This window comes from Podarcis filfolensis (genome assembly GCF_964270895.1).
Source record: "Podarcis filfolensis genome assembly, chromosome: 2".
In the NCBI taxonomy this organism is placed as follows: domain Eukaryota; kingdom Metazoa; phylum Chordata; class Lepidosauria; order Squamata; family Lacertidae; genus Podarcis; species Podarcis filfolensis.
The window spans coordinates 8,699,593-8,716,894 of NC_139605.1; the positions used below are offsets into that span (position 1 = coordinate 8,699,593).

Consider the following 17,302-nt stretch of genomic DNA (forward strand, 5'->3'; position numbering starts at 1 on the left):
ACCGAGACCATATAGCACCGGTCCTGAAAGATCTACATTGTCTCCCAGTACGTTTCCGAGCACAATTCAAAGTATTGGTGCTGACCTTTAAAGCCCTAAACTGTGGGATGTGAAACACAAGAGCAGTCAAGTACAACATTCCTAGAGTGAACATGTTTGCACATGGGGTTGGATGTTTGTCCAGCCAGCAGGTAGACTTTCTGTTTCCCTCTGGGCTGGGACAGACTTCCTCTACATGTGACTAGAGGTGGGTGTGGCCTCACCTGTGCAGGTAATGATATAAACGGCCTTGGTCCTGTATACCTGAAGGAGTGTCTCCACCCCCATCATTCTGCCCGGACACTGAGGTCCAGCGCCAAGGGCCTTCTGGCAGTTCCCTCATTGCGAGAAGTGAGGTTACAGGGAACCAGACAGAGGGCCTTCTCGGTAGTGGCGCCTGCCCTGTGGAATGCCCTCCCATCAGATGTGTTGTGACGTGGGATTTGTGATTTCAGCTCTCTTGACCTAATATGCTGGAGACAGTTCTGTAGTAACACTTCTTTATTAAAGCAAACAAGACTGAGAACTGAGGAGGGGAGAGCTACATTTATAGGGACAGGGAACTAGCTAGAAAAGATACATTTTGGAGGGAACAATATCAGGCAATCACAGTCCTGCCTTTTGGAGGAAACCAATAAGACAGAGGATCCAAATACAGCAGCTTAAATGAACCAATAGTAGCTGTACCCTCTGGAACCAAAAGGCAGTTACTTTACCCTAATGCAAATACAGACAATAATAATACAGATATAAAATCCTTTGACTCAATACACAACAAGATGTGAAGGAAATAAGCAGCTATCTTCTCTTTAAAAGACATCTGAAGGCGGCCCTGTTTAGGGAGGTTTTTAATATTTAATGCTGTATTGTTTTTAACACTTGATTGGAAGCCGCCCAGAGTGGCTGGGTAAACTCAGCCAGATGGGTGGGGTCTAAATAATGAAATTATTATTATTATCATCATCATTATTATTATTATTATTATTGCACATTCGTGGGCTGTTGGAAAACACCAGAAATCACCATCGCATTCTGCAACGAAAAGAATCTTAGGCAGCCAGCCTTTCTCAACTTAGCCTACCTCCCAGGTCTGTTGTGATGATGTCCAATGTAGGCAATCAAAAGCTCTTTAGAGGAAGGATGTGGCAGAATATGTTTAAATAAGCCAGAATGACCTAAGAAGAGCTGGGCTGGATCAGGCCAGTGGCCCATCTAGTCCCCCATGCTGTTCTCGCAGAGACCAACTGGGTGCCATGTTGCAGCCTCTCCGATTTCCTCTCAACCCTCAGAAGGGCGCAGGAGGTTCGGTCTGCCCTCCATCTTGTCCCCCTTCCTCCAGTCTAGGACAGAGGGATGGTCGGTGAGGCTTCTCTGAAGTGCAAAATGACAAGGGCTGCAATCCTGCTAACCGTGTCTCTCTTAAGTCCCAATTCACTCAACGGGGGCTTCCTTCCATGGACTCGCTGCTACGGCCCGTGTTCATGGAAGACAATCTTACCCGGCTACGAGTGATCGCCAAAGAAGAAGGCAACTTCCAGGAACGTGAGGTCAAGAGGGCTGCAGCTGAAGGTCACAGGAGGACTCTCAGGAGGAATCCTTTCCACCTTGGGAGTCAAAATGCAGTCAATCAGGGATCATTATGCCCAGTGCAACAACAACAATGCCCACTGCTTTTTTCCTTTAAAAATGTTAGGGGTATTCTCATTTTCCTGCTCATATTTAAATACTACCCCCCAATGAGGCCAAACTTAGACTCACAATTTTTTAAAAAATGCTTTATTGGTTTCAAAACCGTACAACAAAAATTTTCAGTAAATGTTGTAAACAAAATAGAAATAAACAGTTCTTCATTCAATGTTTGATACTTGTTTGTACACTATTTTGTAATTAAACTTGACATCCGATCTTCCCATTATGTTCTCAAATTAAATTCTTTAGAACTGCACATTGACTTTGTTTCTCCGTGTTATTTAACTTACATTAGATTTTGTAAAATTGTCCTTCTTAAAGCAGAGAAGCTCAATCAAAACCTGCTAACGGATTTATCATTTGACAATATTATTTGACATAGACTTTACAAATATCCCATTCTTTAGTAATTTTTTTCATCTGAGATATCTCATAACCTTGCTGATAAATCTCGCTAATTCAGCATATTCTTAATTTACTTTGCCAATCCGATCCAATTTGGTTGGGATATCCTCTCCCTTCCATCCTTCCGCAACCAGATTTCTGGCAGCCACTGTGGCATACATAAGTACGCTCTTCTACTTTTTTTGGAATTCCATTTCCCATAATTCCTAGCAGGACAGCCTCTGGTTTCTTAGGGAGAGAGCATTTGAACATTTTCTTAAGTCAATTGCAGGTCATTTCCCAGAACTGCCTACTCTTATTACAGTTCCACTACATGTGGATCTATGTACCTTCAGCCTCCCTGCATTTCCAGCAAATATTTGTCCTAGATCTAGGACATTTTTTGATTCACAAAATGTTTAAGGGCATGCGTACCCCCCACGAGCCCCCAGAAAAAAACCCCACTGATTATACTGCAAGGGGTTTCCAACACACCTTTGGCTGGCGAACTATCAGCTTCATCTCCTACACAGGGATGTTGTGCCATGGAGCTTTTCTGATATGGGCAGGGGAAATTCTCTTTGTCTACCATCCTCATCCAACCTTGTATAAATTGAAGATCTGGAATCATTTCCTTCAATTGCCATTTCCCGAAAACCCACCCTTCCTTCCTTCCTTCCTTCCTTCCCTCCATCTCTTCCCTTTTCACTCCGATGCAAATTGACACAAAGGGAAGAGCCATCCCCACAATGATGCTGCGGAATAGAATGGAGCATCTCCTGCTCCCCGCTGCCCCTTCACAAGTTGCAAGATACAAAGTCACTGGAATGTGCTTTGGTAAGACGAACACTAGGAAGCTCTTTTATTCCTTTTTTTTTAATAATAAAATAAAATAAAATTCATTCTAGTTGCACCTTAGAGACCAAGTAAGTTTGTTATTGAGTATGAGCTTTTGTGTGCATGCACACATCTTTTTTATTTATTTTTATTTTGTTTCGACTACGGCAGACCAACACGGCTACCTACCTGTATCTTTTTTAATAAATATTTTTATTAATTTTCACAATTAAACCAAATCATCACAGATGATAAAAATGGAAAAAAGATTTCAAACAACTGTATTTACGTAGTATTAAATCCACATTATGGGATTGACTCCCTCCCCCTGGTTCCTTATGTTATCTCAATTTATGCATGTCAATCATCCAAGATTAAACATTCTCCATAATCTTACAAGTGTTTTTAAAATCCTGCTAATGTATTAACTTCCTTACAATGCTTTCGTACATATGCAATAAACATTTCCCGTTCTTTTAAATATTTGTGGTCATCTTGATTTTTAAGTTTCCCAGTTAATTTGGCCATTTCCACATACTCTGTTAACTTCATTTGCCATTCCTTTTTCCATTGTGGGGCTAACAATATCTGTGAGGCTGTTGAACAAACTCTTATATTCTTTAGGTATATCCATTCCTGTAATACCTAAAAGAAAAGCTTCTGGTTTTTAAACAAAGGTTGTTTTTAACATTTTTTCTATTCATTATATATCATTTCCCAAAAAGTTTTAATAACCTTGCAATGCCACCACATATGATAAAACGTACCTTCTGCTAGGAAGCTCTTAAGGTGGAGATGGGAGATGTAATAAGATTAAGATTGCCGGAAGAAATATCAACAACCTCAAATATGCAGATGTCACAAAAAAGTGAGGAGGAATTAAAGAACCTCTTATTGAGGGTGAAAGAAGAGAGCACAAAATATAGTCTGAAGCTCAGCATCAAGAAAACTAAGATCATGACCACTGGTCCCATCACCTCCTGGCTCCATGATCACTGCAGATGGTGACAGCAGTCACGAAATTAAAAGACGCCTGCTTTTTGGAAGAAAAGCGATGACAAACCTAGACAGCGTCTTAAAAAGCAGAGACATCACCATGCCAACAAAGGTCCATACGTATAGTTAAAGCTATGGTTCTCCCAGTAGTGATGTATGGAAGTGAGAGCTGGACCATAAAGAAGGCTGATTGCTGAAGAATTGATACTTTTGAATTATGGTGCTGGAGGAGACTCTTGAGAGTCCCATGGACTGCAAGAAGATCAAACCTATCCATTCTTAAGGAAATCAGCCCTGAGTGCTCACTGGAAGGTCAGATCCTGAAGCTGAGGCTCCAATACTTTGGCCACCTCATGAGAAGAGAAGACTCCCTGGAAAAGACCCTGATGTTGGGAAAGATGGAGGGCCCAAGGAGAAGGGGACGACAGAGGACGAGATGGTGGGACAGTGTTCTCAAAGCTACCAGCATGAGTTTGACCAAACTGCGGGAGGCAGTGGAAGACAGGAGTGCCTGGAGTGCTCTGGTCCATGGGGTCACGAAGAGTCGGACAGGACTAAACAACAACAATGAGATTGAATTGTTAATAAGATCAAGCACATTCCTTATGGCAAACATGTCATTGGGCATTCCAGTGACTGTTGGCATCCTCCTTGATGAGCAAATAAAAATGATTAGAGCGGAGTTTAATGAAATGGGGAATGAAAGCGGACTAGAGAAGGATGAAATGCTACATTTTTGTATATATATATTGCACAGATTGCTCTTGGAATGGCACACAAGAGATGAACAGGTCAAATCTGTAATGATACACTGAGCAAAGGACTTGGGGCACAACATTCAGATTGCAGGTTGGGGAAAGTTATGGAAAATGGATTTGAAATTTAGGGCTGAAAGAAAACTATATGAAGATGATGTACCAGCGGTAGTTGACTTCTAGTAAGATAGCAACAATGTATAGAACCAGTACAAATACCTGCTGGAAATGTAAAGAGAAAGAAGGTACCTTTTATCATATGTGGTGGCTGTGCGAGGTAATAAAAGCTTTCTGGGAGATGATATATAATGAATTGAAAAAAAATGTTTTAAATAACTTTTGTATATATAAAAAAAACCAGAAGCTTTTTTATTAGCAGGAAAACCTTTTATGCATGTGACAAGAGCCACACGGTTGCTACTAGGCTAGAGGTGGAACGAAGACAAAATCCCGCCCAGAGAAGAATGGTAAATCAAGCTGTTGGACTATGCCAAAATGGCAAAACTGACTGGAAAGTTCAGGAACCAAGAAGACAAAAACTTCAAGAAAGAATGGGGAAAATTTATAATTTATTTAGGAGACTACTGTAAGCAAATGAAAACATTAGCAGGATTTTAATCTCATTTGTAATGTAACAAATTCGATGGATAATATGGATAGATATAAAATATAGATTTGATAATAATAAGCAGTTGAAAACGCTGACATTAGGACCCATGGAGGGGATGGGGGTGTCTCAAGATTCGGAGAAAACTCTGTATGTGGAAATGTATTTGGTTTTGTTGTAAATCTGTATTTGAAAAATCAAATAAGAACTAAGAGAGAGAGAGAGAGAGAAGGATGAAATGGAAAATGGAAACAAAGAGGACACAGAGACTTCAGGGAGCTATTTCGATAAAGGGTTGCCAGAAAATGGAAAAGCTCTTCGCAGAGGTGTTTAGAGGAATGAAAAAGTAGAATTGTTGTGATGTCGGAGGACTGGAATGAAGCCATGGATGGAGAAATTAAGAGACACCCTGAGCCAGCAGAGAGAGAGTTGAGAGAGAAAGGTCTCTGTCTACAACCTGGAAATTCAGTTAATGAATACACAATAAAAAAAGGATTGTGGCATACTATTTTAATATATAAATAGAATAAACTCTTGTGTGGACAAAGATGGAAAGATATTTTAACATTTACTATGGAGGAATGGTTGAAGTTAATAGAGGTAAAGTTCATATGTTTGTTTAGAGGAAAATTATTGCTGAAATTTATTAATAGCAATAATTAGAGAACCCCCTTTGGACTTTTTGTTTATAAAGGAATATGAACTAATCAGATACATTTGGAATAGAAGACTGGGAAAATATTACCTAACAGAAAGTAGATCTGTTGGATGTCATTCTAGGGTGAATATTTTTAATAATTTATTTTATGTAACAGACAGGCGGGAGAATCAGAAGTCGTTTTCTCTTTTCTTTTCTTCTATATTGTTGTTGTTTTCCTTTGGTATTTTCTCTTATCCATCTCTCTTTGTTTCTGTTTTTTATTTAGATTTGTTTCTTTTATCTTATTGTATTATTAAAAATCTGTAAGAAAATCTTATTTAAATAACATTTCCCGCACTCCCAACATTTATATGCTTTCTATTCTTTATGGAGTCTCTGGTGTTTTTTAAGGTTTCTCTGTGAGAAACATTTCCCACACTCTACACACTGGTAAGGCCTCTCTCCTGTGTGGACTCTCTTGGGTATAAGAAACTCCAACTTTTCAGAAAAACATTTTTCACACTCCAAACATTTGTAGGGCTTGTCTCCTGTATTGATTGTCCAAGGGATTATGAGATATGCTTACTAAGGTTCTGATTTATTATGATTTCTCTCGTGTCTACGAAGGTTCTTACTCTTGGTAAATAATTTTCCACATTCCGTGCATTTGTAGGGTTTATCTCCTGCATGGCTTTTCTGATGGATCATAAGCCGCCATTCGCTAGCAAAACATTCCTCACACTCTGTGCATTTATAGACTATCTTTCCTGTGTGGATTCTCTGATGTTTCAGAAGACCGTCTCTTCTCGAAAAGAATTTCCCACACTCTGAGCATTTGTAGGGCTTCTCCCCTGTGTGGGTTCTCTGGTGAAGCACAAGACAGTGTTTCCTAGAAAAACATTTCCCACATTCCAAGCATTTATGACATCTATTTACTGTATGCTTTTTCTGGTGCCCCTTAAGGGTATGCGAATGAGAAAATATCATTCCACAGTCCAAACATTTATATGGCTTTCTTGGGTGAATTCTCTTATGTCTCATAAGATGTGCTGAAACAGAAAAACATTTCCCACAATCTTCACATTTATAAGGCCCCTCTCCTATGTGCACTGTCTGGTGTTCATCAAGGTCTGCTAGGCTGGCAAAGTGTTTTCGACATTCCACGCATTTGTAGGGTTCCAAATTAGTATGATTTCTCTCGTGTCTACGAAGGTTATTACTCTTGGTAAAGACTTTTCCACATTCCATGCATTTGTAGGGTTTCTTTCCTGCATGGCTTTTCTGATGGATGATAAACTGTGATTCGCTGGTAAAACATTCCTCACACTCTGTGCATTTATAGGATATCTCACCTGTGTGGACTCTCCGATGTTTTACAAGACTGTCTCTCCTTGAAAAGCATTTCCCACACTCTGAGCATTTGTAGGGCTTCTCCCCTGTGTGGATTCTCTGATGAGTCACAAGACCGTCTCTCCTAGAAAAACATTTCCCACATTCCAAGCATTCATGGCATCTATTTACTGTATGCGTTTTCTGGTGCCCCTTAAGGGTATGTGAATGAGAAAATATCATTCCACAGTCCAAACATATATATGGCTTCCCTGGGTGGGCTTTCTTATGTCTATTAAGATGTGATGAAGTAGAAAAACATTTCCCACAATCTCTACATTCATAAGGCCCCTTTATTGTGTGCACTCTCTGGTGTTCATCAAGGTCTGCTAGGCCGGCAAAGCATTTTCCACATTCCCTGCATTTGTAGGGTTTCTCTCCTGTGTGGATTCCCTGATGGATTTCAAGTTCTGATGGCGAAACAAACCTTTCCCCACACTCCGCACATTTATGTGGCCTCTCTCCACTGTGAACCGTCTGATGGCTCAAAAGGGCAGATTTATCAAGAAAACATTTCCCACACACTGTGCATTGATAGGGTTTCTTTCCTGGGTGGATTATCTGGTGTTGAACAAGATCTGATTTTGTGGGGAAGCGTTTCCCACACTCCAAGCACATATGAGGCTTTTCTCCTGAATGGGTTCGCTGATGAATAACAAGTTGTGGCCTACAAGAGAAGGATGACTCACAATCACTGCATTTGTGGCATTTCTGTCCTGTGGGGATTTTCTGGTGTACAAGAAGCTGTGATCTCCAGAGAAAACTTTTCCTGCACCCATCACATCTGTGGGACCCTGTGTGGATTCTCTGATGTTTCACAAAAACTGATCGGCTAGGGAAATTTTCCCCACACTCCAAGCATTTATATGGTTTATTTCCCGAGTGGCCCTTCCGATGGATCACAAGGACAGTGTGCTGAGCAAACGATTTGCCACATTTCATGCACTTATAGGGTTTACCCCCCTTATAGATCTGCTGACGTCTCACCAGTTGCTGCCGTCTAGAAAAGCTCGTCTCAGACTGTAAGTATTTGTGTCGTTTATTTCCTGTGTGGACTCTCTGGTGTTCACAAAGCTGCAATTCCTGAGGGAAACATTTCCCACACTCCAAGCATTTGTACGGTTTTATTCTTGCGTGGGCTCTGAGATGCTTCACAAAATCCGAGAGTGGGGAATGTTTCTCTCCACACTTCCGGCAGTGATAGGAGTTGTCTGCTGCATGGACCTTCCGATGGAGCTGAAGGACAGATCGATGAGAAAACGTTTCCCCACACTCTGCACACTTATGGGGTTTTTCTCTTTGGTGGGTACTTTGGTGGCTCAAAAGCCCTGAACTCTGACCAAAACATTCCCCACTCTCACTGCCGTCCTGGGCCTTCTCTCCTGTGTGGATTCTCTGGTGTCTGTCAACAGCCAACGTGGAGGCAAAGCACTCGCCACAGATCGGGCAGATATATTTTCTGCTGGTGTCATCTGCTTAGAGAGAGAGAAGGGGGGAAAGTTAGTCTGAGTCTGGAAGAGAAGGAACCACACAATACAAACTGAATAATGGTTGTGCTATGATATGCAAGATATGAAGCCTGAACCTGTGAAAGCTCTCACAACCCCCTACAATTTACATTAAGTGTAGCCAGGGGTAGGCCCAGATTTGGGCATAATGCCCACAGCCCCTCTGTTCTCCACACAAAGTGGCCTCACTTTAGTCATCATCATCACTTTTAATTTGAAAACCGTCTTTCTGTCTTACGATACCCAAAGCGGTTTACATGCTGAAGAAACAAAGAACGTACACCATAACAATCTAATGTGCTAATAAAACATAACTTTAAAATAAGCAACCTACATCAAATAAATTAGCATTCAACAATCACTAGAATAGTATAAAATCATATTAAATATCAGCATATAAAAATTAAACAGAAACCCACTCTTAACAATTACAATAAATAACTTCCAAGCTACAATCATTAACACAACAGCAAGCCACATAACATAATAGAATAAAAAAATTGAGAAGCAGAGACTGGAGGATGGGACAAGGCAGGTGGAAGAAGGCCTTGCCTGATGAAGTCTCTCCCTCACAGAAGTGGCTTTTCAGGATGTGCAAGTGAGTGTACAAGGCTGCCATCCAGATCACCTTATCATTGGGGTCAAGTTCCCAGCAGCAGTTTTGATGTTTCTTGCTGGCATTCCATGAAGGTGACTAAACTTCCAAACTTTTCCAAACACAGCTTTTTTCGGCTGTGGCCCCGATCTGGTGGAACGCTCTGTCACAAGAGACTAGGGCCCTGCGGGACTTGACATCTTTCCGCAGGGTCTGCAAGACAGAGCTGTTCCACCAGGCCTTTGGCCAAGGCAAAGTCTGACCTCCTCCTTTGGTAATCCTCACAGAACTCTAGCCCAATGCTTGCCATTAATTTGATTTTGAATTGATTTTAGAATGAATTGTTTTTAGAATGCTGTGTTACTTTTATTTTACTTTAGAATGCTGTGTTACTTTTACTTTAGCTGCTCTGAGCCCGGCTTCGGCTCGGGAGGGCGGGGTATAAATAAATTATTATTATTTATTATTATTATTATTAAACCTTGTCATGAGGTAGTGATAGGTTGTTACAATCCCACCCCCCACCTTGAAAGCTACACTGAGCCACACAAGGAAGGTGTGAGTGCATGGCGGACTTTGGGCTTTGAAATTTCAACACCGCCCCGTGAAACACCGAAATTTGGTGCCCCAAACAACTCTCCCCTTCCAATGTTCCTCATTGTTGTGGTGCCCCCAGCGGCTCCCTCTTGGCTTGGTGTTCCCCTTAACCTGCCTTTGGTGAGTGTGACACTCTCCTCTGGCACAGTCTGTGGCATAATGTCACTGTCTGCATAAATTGCTCCTTATTTCTTCTTTCCAGAAGATTCCCCGGTGCACAACGACCTCTGGATTCCTCTTTAACAACAACAACAACAACAACTTTATTGCTTATACCGTGCCCAACAGGGTGGGTTTCCCCAGCCACTCTGGGCGGCTCCCAACAGAGGACTAAAAACAAAATAAAACTCCAAACATTAAAAACTTCCCTACACAGGGCTGCCTTCAGATGTCTTCTAAAAGTCAGTTAGTTGCTTATTTCCTTGACATCTAAAGGGAGGGCATTCCACAGGGCATATGCATGTGAAAACCATTTAGTTGCTGACCTACCTGGACTGGCTGGGCGACAGTAAGAGTGCTCCAGCAATAACATCGCTCCCAGGGAAAGGCACTTCTGCATCGTTCTCCTTGGCTTTCAGCTGATGGCTTGGCGGAGGATCACGACGGATGTGGGGCCGCCTCTTTTTACCACCCTGTATGAAAATAGAACTTTCAGCAGTGGCCTCTCATTGGCCTATGAAATAATAATAATAATAATAATAATAATAATAATAATAATAATAATTTATTTATGCCCCAGCCACTCTGGGTGGCTCCCAACAGAATTAAAAGCACAAGAAAATATCAAACATTAAAAACTTCCTTAAACAGGGCTACCTTCAGGTGTGTTCTAAAAGTCAGATAGTTGTTTATTTCCTTGACATCTGATGGGAGGGTGTTCCACAGGGCAGGAGCCCAACATTTTGAATTGCACCAACACTTTGAATTGTGCTCGGAAACCTACTGGCATTGACTGACCAGCAAGAAGACCTTGGGGTCATAGGGAACAGCTCAAAGATTTTGGCCCAGTGTGTGTACAGAGTCTGAAAAAGGCAATTTCTCCATACAATATCATATACAAATCTATGGTGCAACTGCATTTGGAATAATACAGGTCACCTCACATCAAAAAGCATTTGGGGCTTTTCAGAAAAGCAAAGTGAGAGGTGACACGATAGAAATTTATAAAATTATGCATGGCATAATTTTAGTGGAAAGGGTGAAGTTTAGTGGAAAGGGTGAAGTTTCACCTCCTTTCTCCAAACACTGTTGTTTCAACTTGTCCGGACCATTGTGTGTCTCACCGATCCTTAGGGTTGCCATATTTCAAAAAGTAAAAATCCGGACACAAGTTTTTGAGCTTTTTTTTCCATGGAAATTCACCAAATTCTACACTTCTGACATGGGTTGCTGTACGTCTGGATTTTTCCGGACATTACAGCAATTTCCACCCGGACACCATTTCTGACATCCGGATCCTGGCTATTTCCAGGAAGTTCCAGATGCATGGCAACCCAACAATCCTGTCTGCCAATCTACCCACCGCCCCGCACAACCAGAAGCTTCTTATGGGAAGTCTGTTGTGTCCCGAAAATCCCTGTTGTTTTCCTGCCACCACCAGTGCAGGATTAAACCCTGTGGAGGCCCCTAGGCAGTCGAAATCTCGGGGGCCCTCTTGTAAATGGCATCCTAATAAGTTTTTGATTTTACCAACCAACAATTTAAACAAGCCAATTTTGATCCACTTATTTTGATCCAATTATTTCCAATGATACTGCTGCAGTCTAATAGAGCACCCACCGATTTTAGGAACAAAAGTCCAAGGGGACTTCACCTCCCCCTTTACTCTCACATACACACCTCACTTTCCATGAAGGTTTTCAAGCAGAGGTTGTAATGTATGATTTAGCTGAATTTGGCACTACAATCAGAATTCTATGGCAAAAGAAAATACAAAATAGGACACAAACAAAAAAACCCAGAAATGCAATCATCTGACTTCGGGAGGGTGGAGCGAGGGCTCTGGGATGGTGCCAGAGCCCTGGCAACGCCCTATCTATCTATCTATTTACACACACAATTATTTGTGCCTTTTTCATTACAAGTTTTCGTATTCCATTGATTTACTCACACAATCATGGTCATCGACTTCCCTTCCCCCTTCCAGATTCCGTACTCTCTAATTCTACCACTCCCTGCTCTTTCCCTCACACATCCGCTTAGGAAAGCATGTGTCTGAGCAGTTTCTGCCTTGCCCCACTCCTTTCCAGGGGAAAACTTGCTCTTTAGTATAGGTTGGATCAAAGGCCAATATAAGAAGCAAAAGAAACACCAGAATTACAATCATCTGGCTTCGGGGATGGCAGAGCAAGGGCTCTGCTATGGTGCCAGAGCCCTGGCACTGCATTCTCTTAATATATATATTATCTTAATATATATATATATTTATGCTTTTTTCCATTACAAGATTACAACTGCATATTCCACTGGCTCCATTGCAGGGGGTTGGACTAGATGACCCTCAGATCCCCTTCCAACTCTACAATTCTTTGATTCTATGATTCAGCCTCTCCCCACTCTTTCCCTCACACATCTGCTTAGGAAAGCACATGTCTGGGCAGTTTCCCCCTTGCTCCGCTGCTTTCCAAGGGAAAAACTTGCTCTTTAGGGATAGGCTGGATCAAAGGTCAGTCTGGGGGAAATCTGAATTGCTGCTTGCTCCTCTAACTGAGCACGAAAGAGCAGTTTTGGAGCTTAGGTGGGGGGCCAATAGTGTGGATAAGCTCTTAGACGCATACCTCCCCTCTCCTACTTCTCACCCACATTCACACATTACATGAGTCAGCTGCAGCTTCTCTTCTGTGATAAGCTCCCACAGGAAACCCTGCAAGTGACCTCTGTCTTGCTCCAATGTGCTTTTCCTTATCACAACAATCCTGTTCCGCCTCTTCCCCTTCCTGCCAAGAAGAGTACCTGAGGGCTGATGGGATAAAGCAAAAGTGCATTGCACTGTGAGGCTTCTCAAGCCTTCTTTTTTATCCAGACCCAGAGCCTTCTGGGAGATGTGGTTTCTTCCAGAGTTTCTCAAATTTGGGTACCCACCCTACAAAGTCTCATCATTCCTGACCACTGGTCCTGCAAGCAAAGGATTATGGGAGTTGTAGTCCAACAACAACTGGGAGCTCAAGTTTGATATACAGTACAGCACAATATAAGGAGATTCCAACTAGACTTACGAAAGAACTTTCTGATAATAAGAGCTGTTCAGCCGTGGGAACGGTCTCCCTTGCGAGGTTCCAGAATCTCCTTCCTTGGAAGCCTTTAAGCAGAAGTTGGATGGCCATCTGTCATGGATGCGTTAGCTGAGTTTCTTGCATTGCAGGGGGTTGGACTAGATGACCGCTGGGTCCCCTTCCAGTCCAAAGATTCTATGATTCTATTAAACAAAAGAAGCACAAGAAATATAATTATCTGGCTAAAGGAAGGCGGAGTGAGGGGCTCTGGGATGCTACCCGAGCCCTTGCACCACTCATTCACTCATTCATTCATATATACATTATAAATAACATTCCAAGAGTTGGCTGCAGCTTCGTTTCCCAAAACTCCCTAAGGGCATCCTGCAAGCGATCCCCCCCAAAGTGCTTTTCCTTATCACAACAATCTTGTTCTGCGTCCGCCCCTTCCCACTTTAATTGCTTCTTTTATTTCTTATTTTGAATCATATTTTTATATTGCATTTTATTGGTATTACAATTGGAATTCCATGGCACAAGAAAAGATAATATAAGAAGCAAAAGAAACACCAGAATTAACATTATTTGGCTTCTGGGAGGGCAGAGCAAGGGCTCTGGTATGATGCCAGAGCCCAGGCACTGCATTCTCTTAAAAAAAAATATGCTTTTTTCCATTACAAGTTTTCATATTCCATTCAATTTACTCACACAATCATAGTCATCAACTTCCCTCCCCCCCTTCCATGGTTCTAGATATCTACCCATTACAACTGCATATTCTACTGGCTCCATTGCAGGGGGTTGGACTAGATGACCCTCAGATCCCTTTCCAACTCTACAATTCTTTGATTGTACGATTCAGCCTCTCCCCACTCTTTCCCTCACACATCTGCTTAGGAAAGCGCATGTCTGGGCAGTTTCCCCCTTGCTCCTCTCCTGCAAGCATTGTTTCTCAAACTTGAGTCTCCTGGTGTTTTTGCACTACAACTCCCAAAAACTTGCTCTTTATGGGTAAGCTGGATCAAAGGCCAATCTGGGGGAAATCTGAATGGCTGCTTGCTCCTCTGAGCACGAAAGAGCAGTTTTTATGGGGCCGGGGTTCAAGAGTAAGTGTGGATAAGCCCTTAGACCCGTGTCTTCCCTTTCCGGCTTCTCACCCACATTCACCTGTTACACAATTCAGCTGCAGCTTCTCTTCTGTGATGAGCTCCCAAAGGACACCTTTCAAGCAACCTCCATCCTGCCCCATGTGCAGCCTTCACAGAAAGGCTTTTCCCTCTAAAGTCCTATTGCAAACCCCTTGTTTTTCCTCCTCCACTTCCTGCCCTGATAAGGAGGACTCAGGGGAGAAAGCAAGAGCCCATTGCATTGTGGGGCTTCCCACGCCTGGCATTCTTTCTTTTCCAGACCCAAAGCCTTCTGGGAGATGTAGTATCTTCCAGTGTTTCTCAATCTTGCTCCTGTTTTTTTGGACTACAATTCCCATAATCCCTGGTCCTGCAAGCAAAGAATGATGGGAGTTGTAGTCCAACAACACCTGGGGACTAAAGTTTGATATACAGTACAATATGATATAAGGAGATTCCAACTAGACGTACGAAAGAACTTTCTGATAATAAGAGCTGTTCGACCGTGGGAACGGTCTCCCTCGGGAGGTTGCAGAATCTCCTTCCTTGGAGGTTTTTAGGCAGAGGTTGGATGGCCCTCTGTCATGGATGCGTTAGCTGAGATTCCTGCATTGCAGGGGGTTAGGCTAGATGACCCTCAGGACCCCTTCCAGTCCAAAGATTCTATGATTCTATTAAACAAAAGAAGCACAATAAATATAATTATTTGGCTTAAGGAAGGCAGAGTGAGGGGCTCTAGGATGCTACCTGAGCCCTTGCACCACTCACTCACTCATTCATATATATGTTATATATAACATTACACAAGTCAGCTGCAGCTTCTCTTCCCAAAACTCCCTAAGGACACCCTGCAAACACCCCCCTGCATCCTTCCCTTCCCACCAAGAAGATTCCTTGAAAAAGAGGGCTGAGGGGAGAAAGCAAAATCCCATTGCATTCTGGGGCTGCCCAGTCCTTGTCTTCTTTCTTATCCAGACCCAAAGCCTTCTGGGAGATGTAGTCTCTTCCAGTATTTATCAAACTTAGGCACCCACCCAAACAATGCTAGACTACAAACTCCCATCATTCCTGACCACTGGTCTTGCTAGCTAGGGATGATGGGAGTTGTAGTCCAAAAACACCTCAAGTTTGAGAAACAATGCTTGCAGCTGAGCCCTATGTAAGCTGTCATTTATGGGATCTGGGAGGGTGTTTTTTTAAAAAAACAGAACTTAAAACTGTAGACTGTTGAAAAACAGATGCTGTATGTTTGTTCAGTTGCATTTTAATTACTTCTTTTATTTCTTATTTTGAATCTTATTTTTATATTTCATTTTATTGCTATTACAATTGGAATTCCATGGCACAAGAAAAGACAATATAAGAGGCAAAAGAAAAACCAGAATTACAATTACAGTGGTACCTCTGGATGCGAACGAGAACTGTTCCGGAGCCCCATTCACATCCTGAATAGAAAGTAACACGTAACTGTGCATCTGCGCATGTGCGGGTTGTGTTTTGCCTCTTCTGGGCATGCGCATGATGTTATTTTGAGCATCTGCGCATGCACGAGCGGCGAAACCCAGAAGTAACACATTCCGTTACTTCCAGGTCACCGTGGAGCGTAACCTGAAAACGCTCAACCTGAAGCATATTTAACCCGAGGTATGACTGTATCTGGCTTTGGGGATGGCAGAGCAAGGGCTCTGGTTTGATGCTAGAGCCCTGACACTGCATTCTCTTTTTAATTTTTTTTAATTGTGCTTTTTCCATTACAAGTTTTCATGTTCCATTCAATTTACTCACACAATCATAGTCATCAACTTCCCTCCCCCCCTTCCATGGTTCTAGATATCTACCCATTACAACTGCATATTCCAATGGCTCTATTGCAGGGGTTGGATTAGATGGCCCTCAGATCCTCTTCTAACTCTACAATTCTTTTGATTCTACAATTCAGCCTCTCCCCACTCTTTTCTTTACACATCCGCTTAGGAAAGTACATGTCTGGGCAGTTTTCCCCTTATCCCACTCCTTTCCAAGGGAAAAACCTGCTCTTTAGGTTGGATTAAAGGCCAAACTGGGGGAAATCTGAATTGCTGCTTGCTCCTCTAACTGAGCACGATCAGTGGCATAGCGTGGGGGGTGCAGGGGGGGCGGGCCGCACCGGGCGCAACATCTGGGGTTAGGGCAAATCCATGGGTTAGGGGGCGCAAATCCACGGGTTAGGGGGCGCAAATCCACAGGTTAGGGGCGCAAATTACTTGCCTTGCCCCGGGTGCTGACAACCCACGCTACACCACTGAGCACGATAGAGCCGTTTTGGGGGTGGGGTATTCAAGAGTAAGTGTGGATAAACCCTTAGACCTGTGTCTTCCCTCTCTTGCTTCTCACCCGCATTCACCCGTTACAAGAGTCAGCTGCAGCTTCTCTTCCGTGATGAGCTCCCAAAGCAACCTGCAGTGCGGGAAATGCTTCTACCGGAGAGCCTGTTGCATTGTGGGACTTCCCACGCCTAGCGGTCTTTCTTATCCAGACCCAAAGCCTTCTGGGGGATGTAGTATCTTCCAGTGTTTCTCAAACTTTCACCTCCCTGGTTTTTTTGGGACTACAATTCCCACCATCCCTGACCACTGGACCTGCTAGCTAGGGATTATGGGAGTTGTAGTCCAACAACACCTGGACTCAAGTTTGATATACGGTACAATACAATATAAGGAGATTCCAGCTAGACTTACGAAAGAACTTTCTGATAACAAGAGCTGTTCAACCGTGGGAACGGTCTCCCTTGGGAGGTTGCAGAATCTCCTTCCTTGGAAGTTTTTAAGCAGAAGTTTGAGTAAAAATGCTTCGTGTTGAGACCCAAATAAGCTGCTGTTTATGAGGAACTGGAAGAGTGCTTTTTAAAAAAATACTTAAAACTGTAGTGTTGAAAAACAACTCAAATC

General features: G+C 42.6%; 2 protein-coding genes across 11 annotated transcripts in view; both read right to left on the reverse strand.

Moving 5' to 3' along the window:
- The window catches only part of LOC310756746 (uncharacterized protein), a 1,375,527-nt gene that overhangs the window by 1,026,173 nt on the left and 332,052 nt on the right, over nucleotides 1-17,302 (reverse strand). The gene's annotated exons all lie outside the window — the stretch shown is intronic.
- On the reverse strand, nucleotides 1,798-17,202 carry LOC310756561 (uncharacterized protein). Of its 10 annotated transcripts, none has more exons than XM_083600847.1 (5): nucleotides 16,749-16,861; nucleotides 13,252-13,451; nucleotides 12,989-13,150; nucleotides 10,526-10,668; nucleotides 1,798-8,811 (listed from the first exon to the last, which is right to left on the reverse strand). In XM_083600847.1, exons 4-5 carry the CDS (start codon nucleotides 10,593-10,595, stop codon nucleotides 6,533-6,535), a joined length of 2,349 nt encoding a protein of 782 aa, XP_083456973.1. In that variant the 5' UTR covers nucleotides 10,596-10,668; nucleotides 12,989-13,150; nucleotides 13,252-13,451; nucleotides 16,749-16,861; the 3' UTR covers nucleotides 1,798-6,532. The 10 variants fall into 10 exon arrangements, with proteins under 10 accessions (XP_083456973.1, XP_083456975.1, XP_083456979.1 ...); XM_083600849.1 differs by lacking the exon at nucleotides 13,252-13,451 and adding an exon at nucleotides 14,847-15,046 and having other exon boundaries at nucleotides 16,749-16,859; XM_083600853.1 differs by lacking the exon at nucleotides 12,989-13,150 and adding an exon at nucleotides 14,847-15,046 and having other exon boundaries at nucleotides 1,798-8,808; nucleotides 16,749-16,859.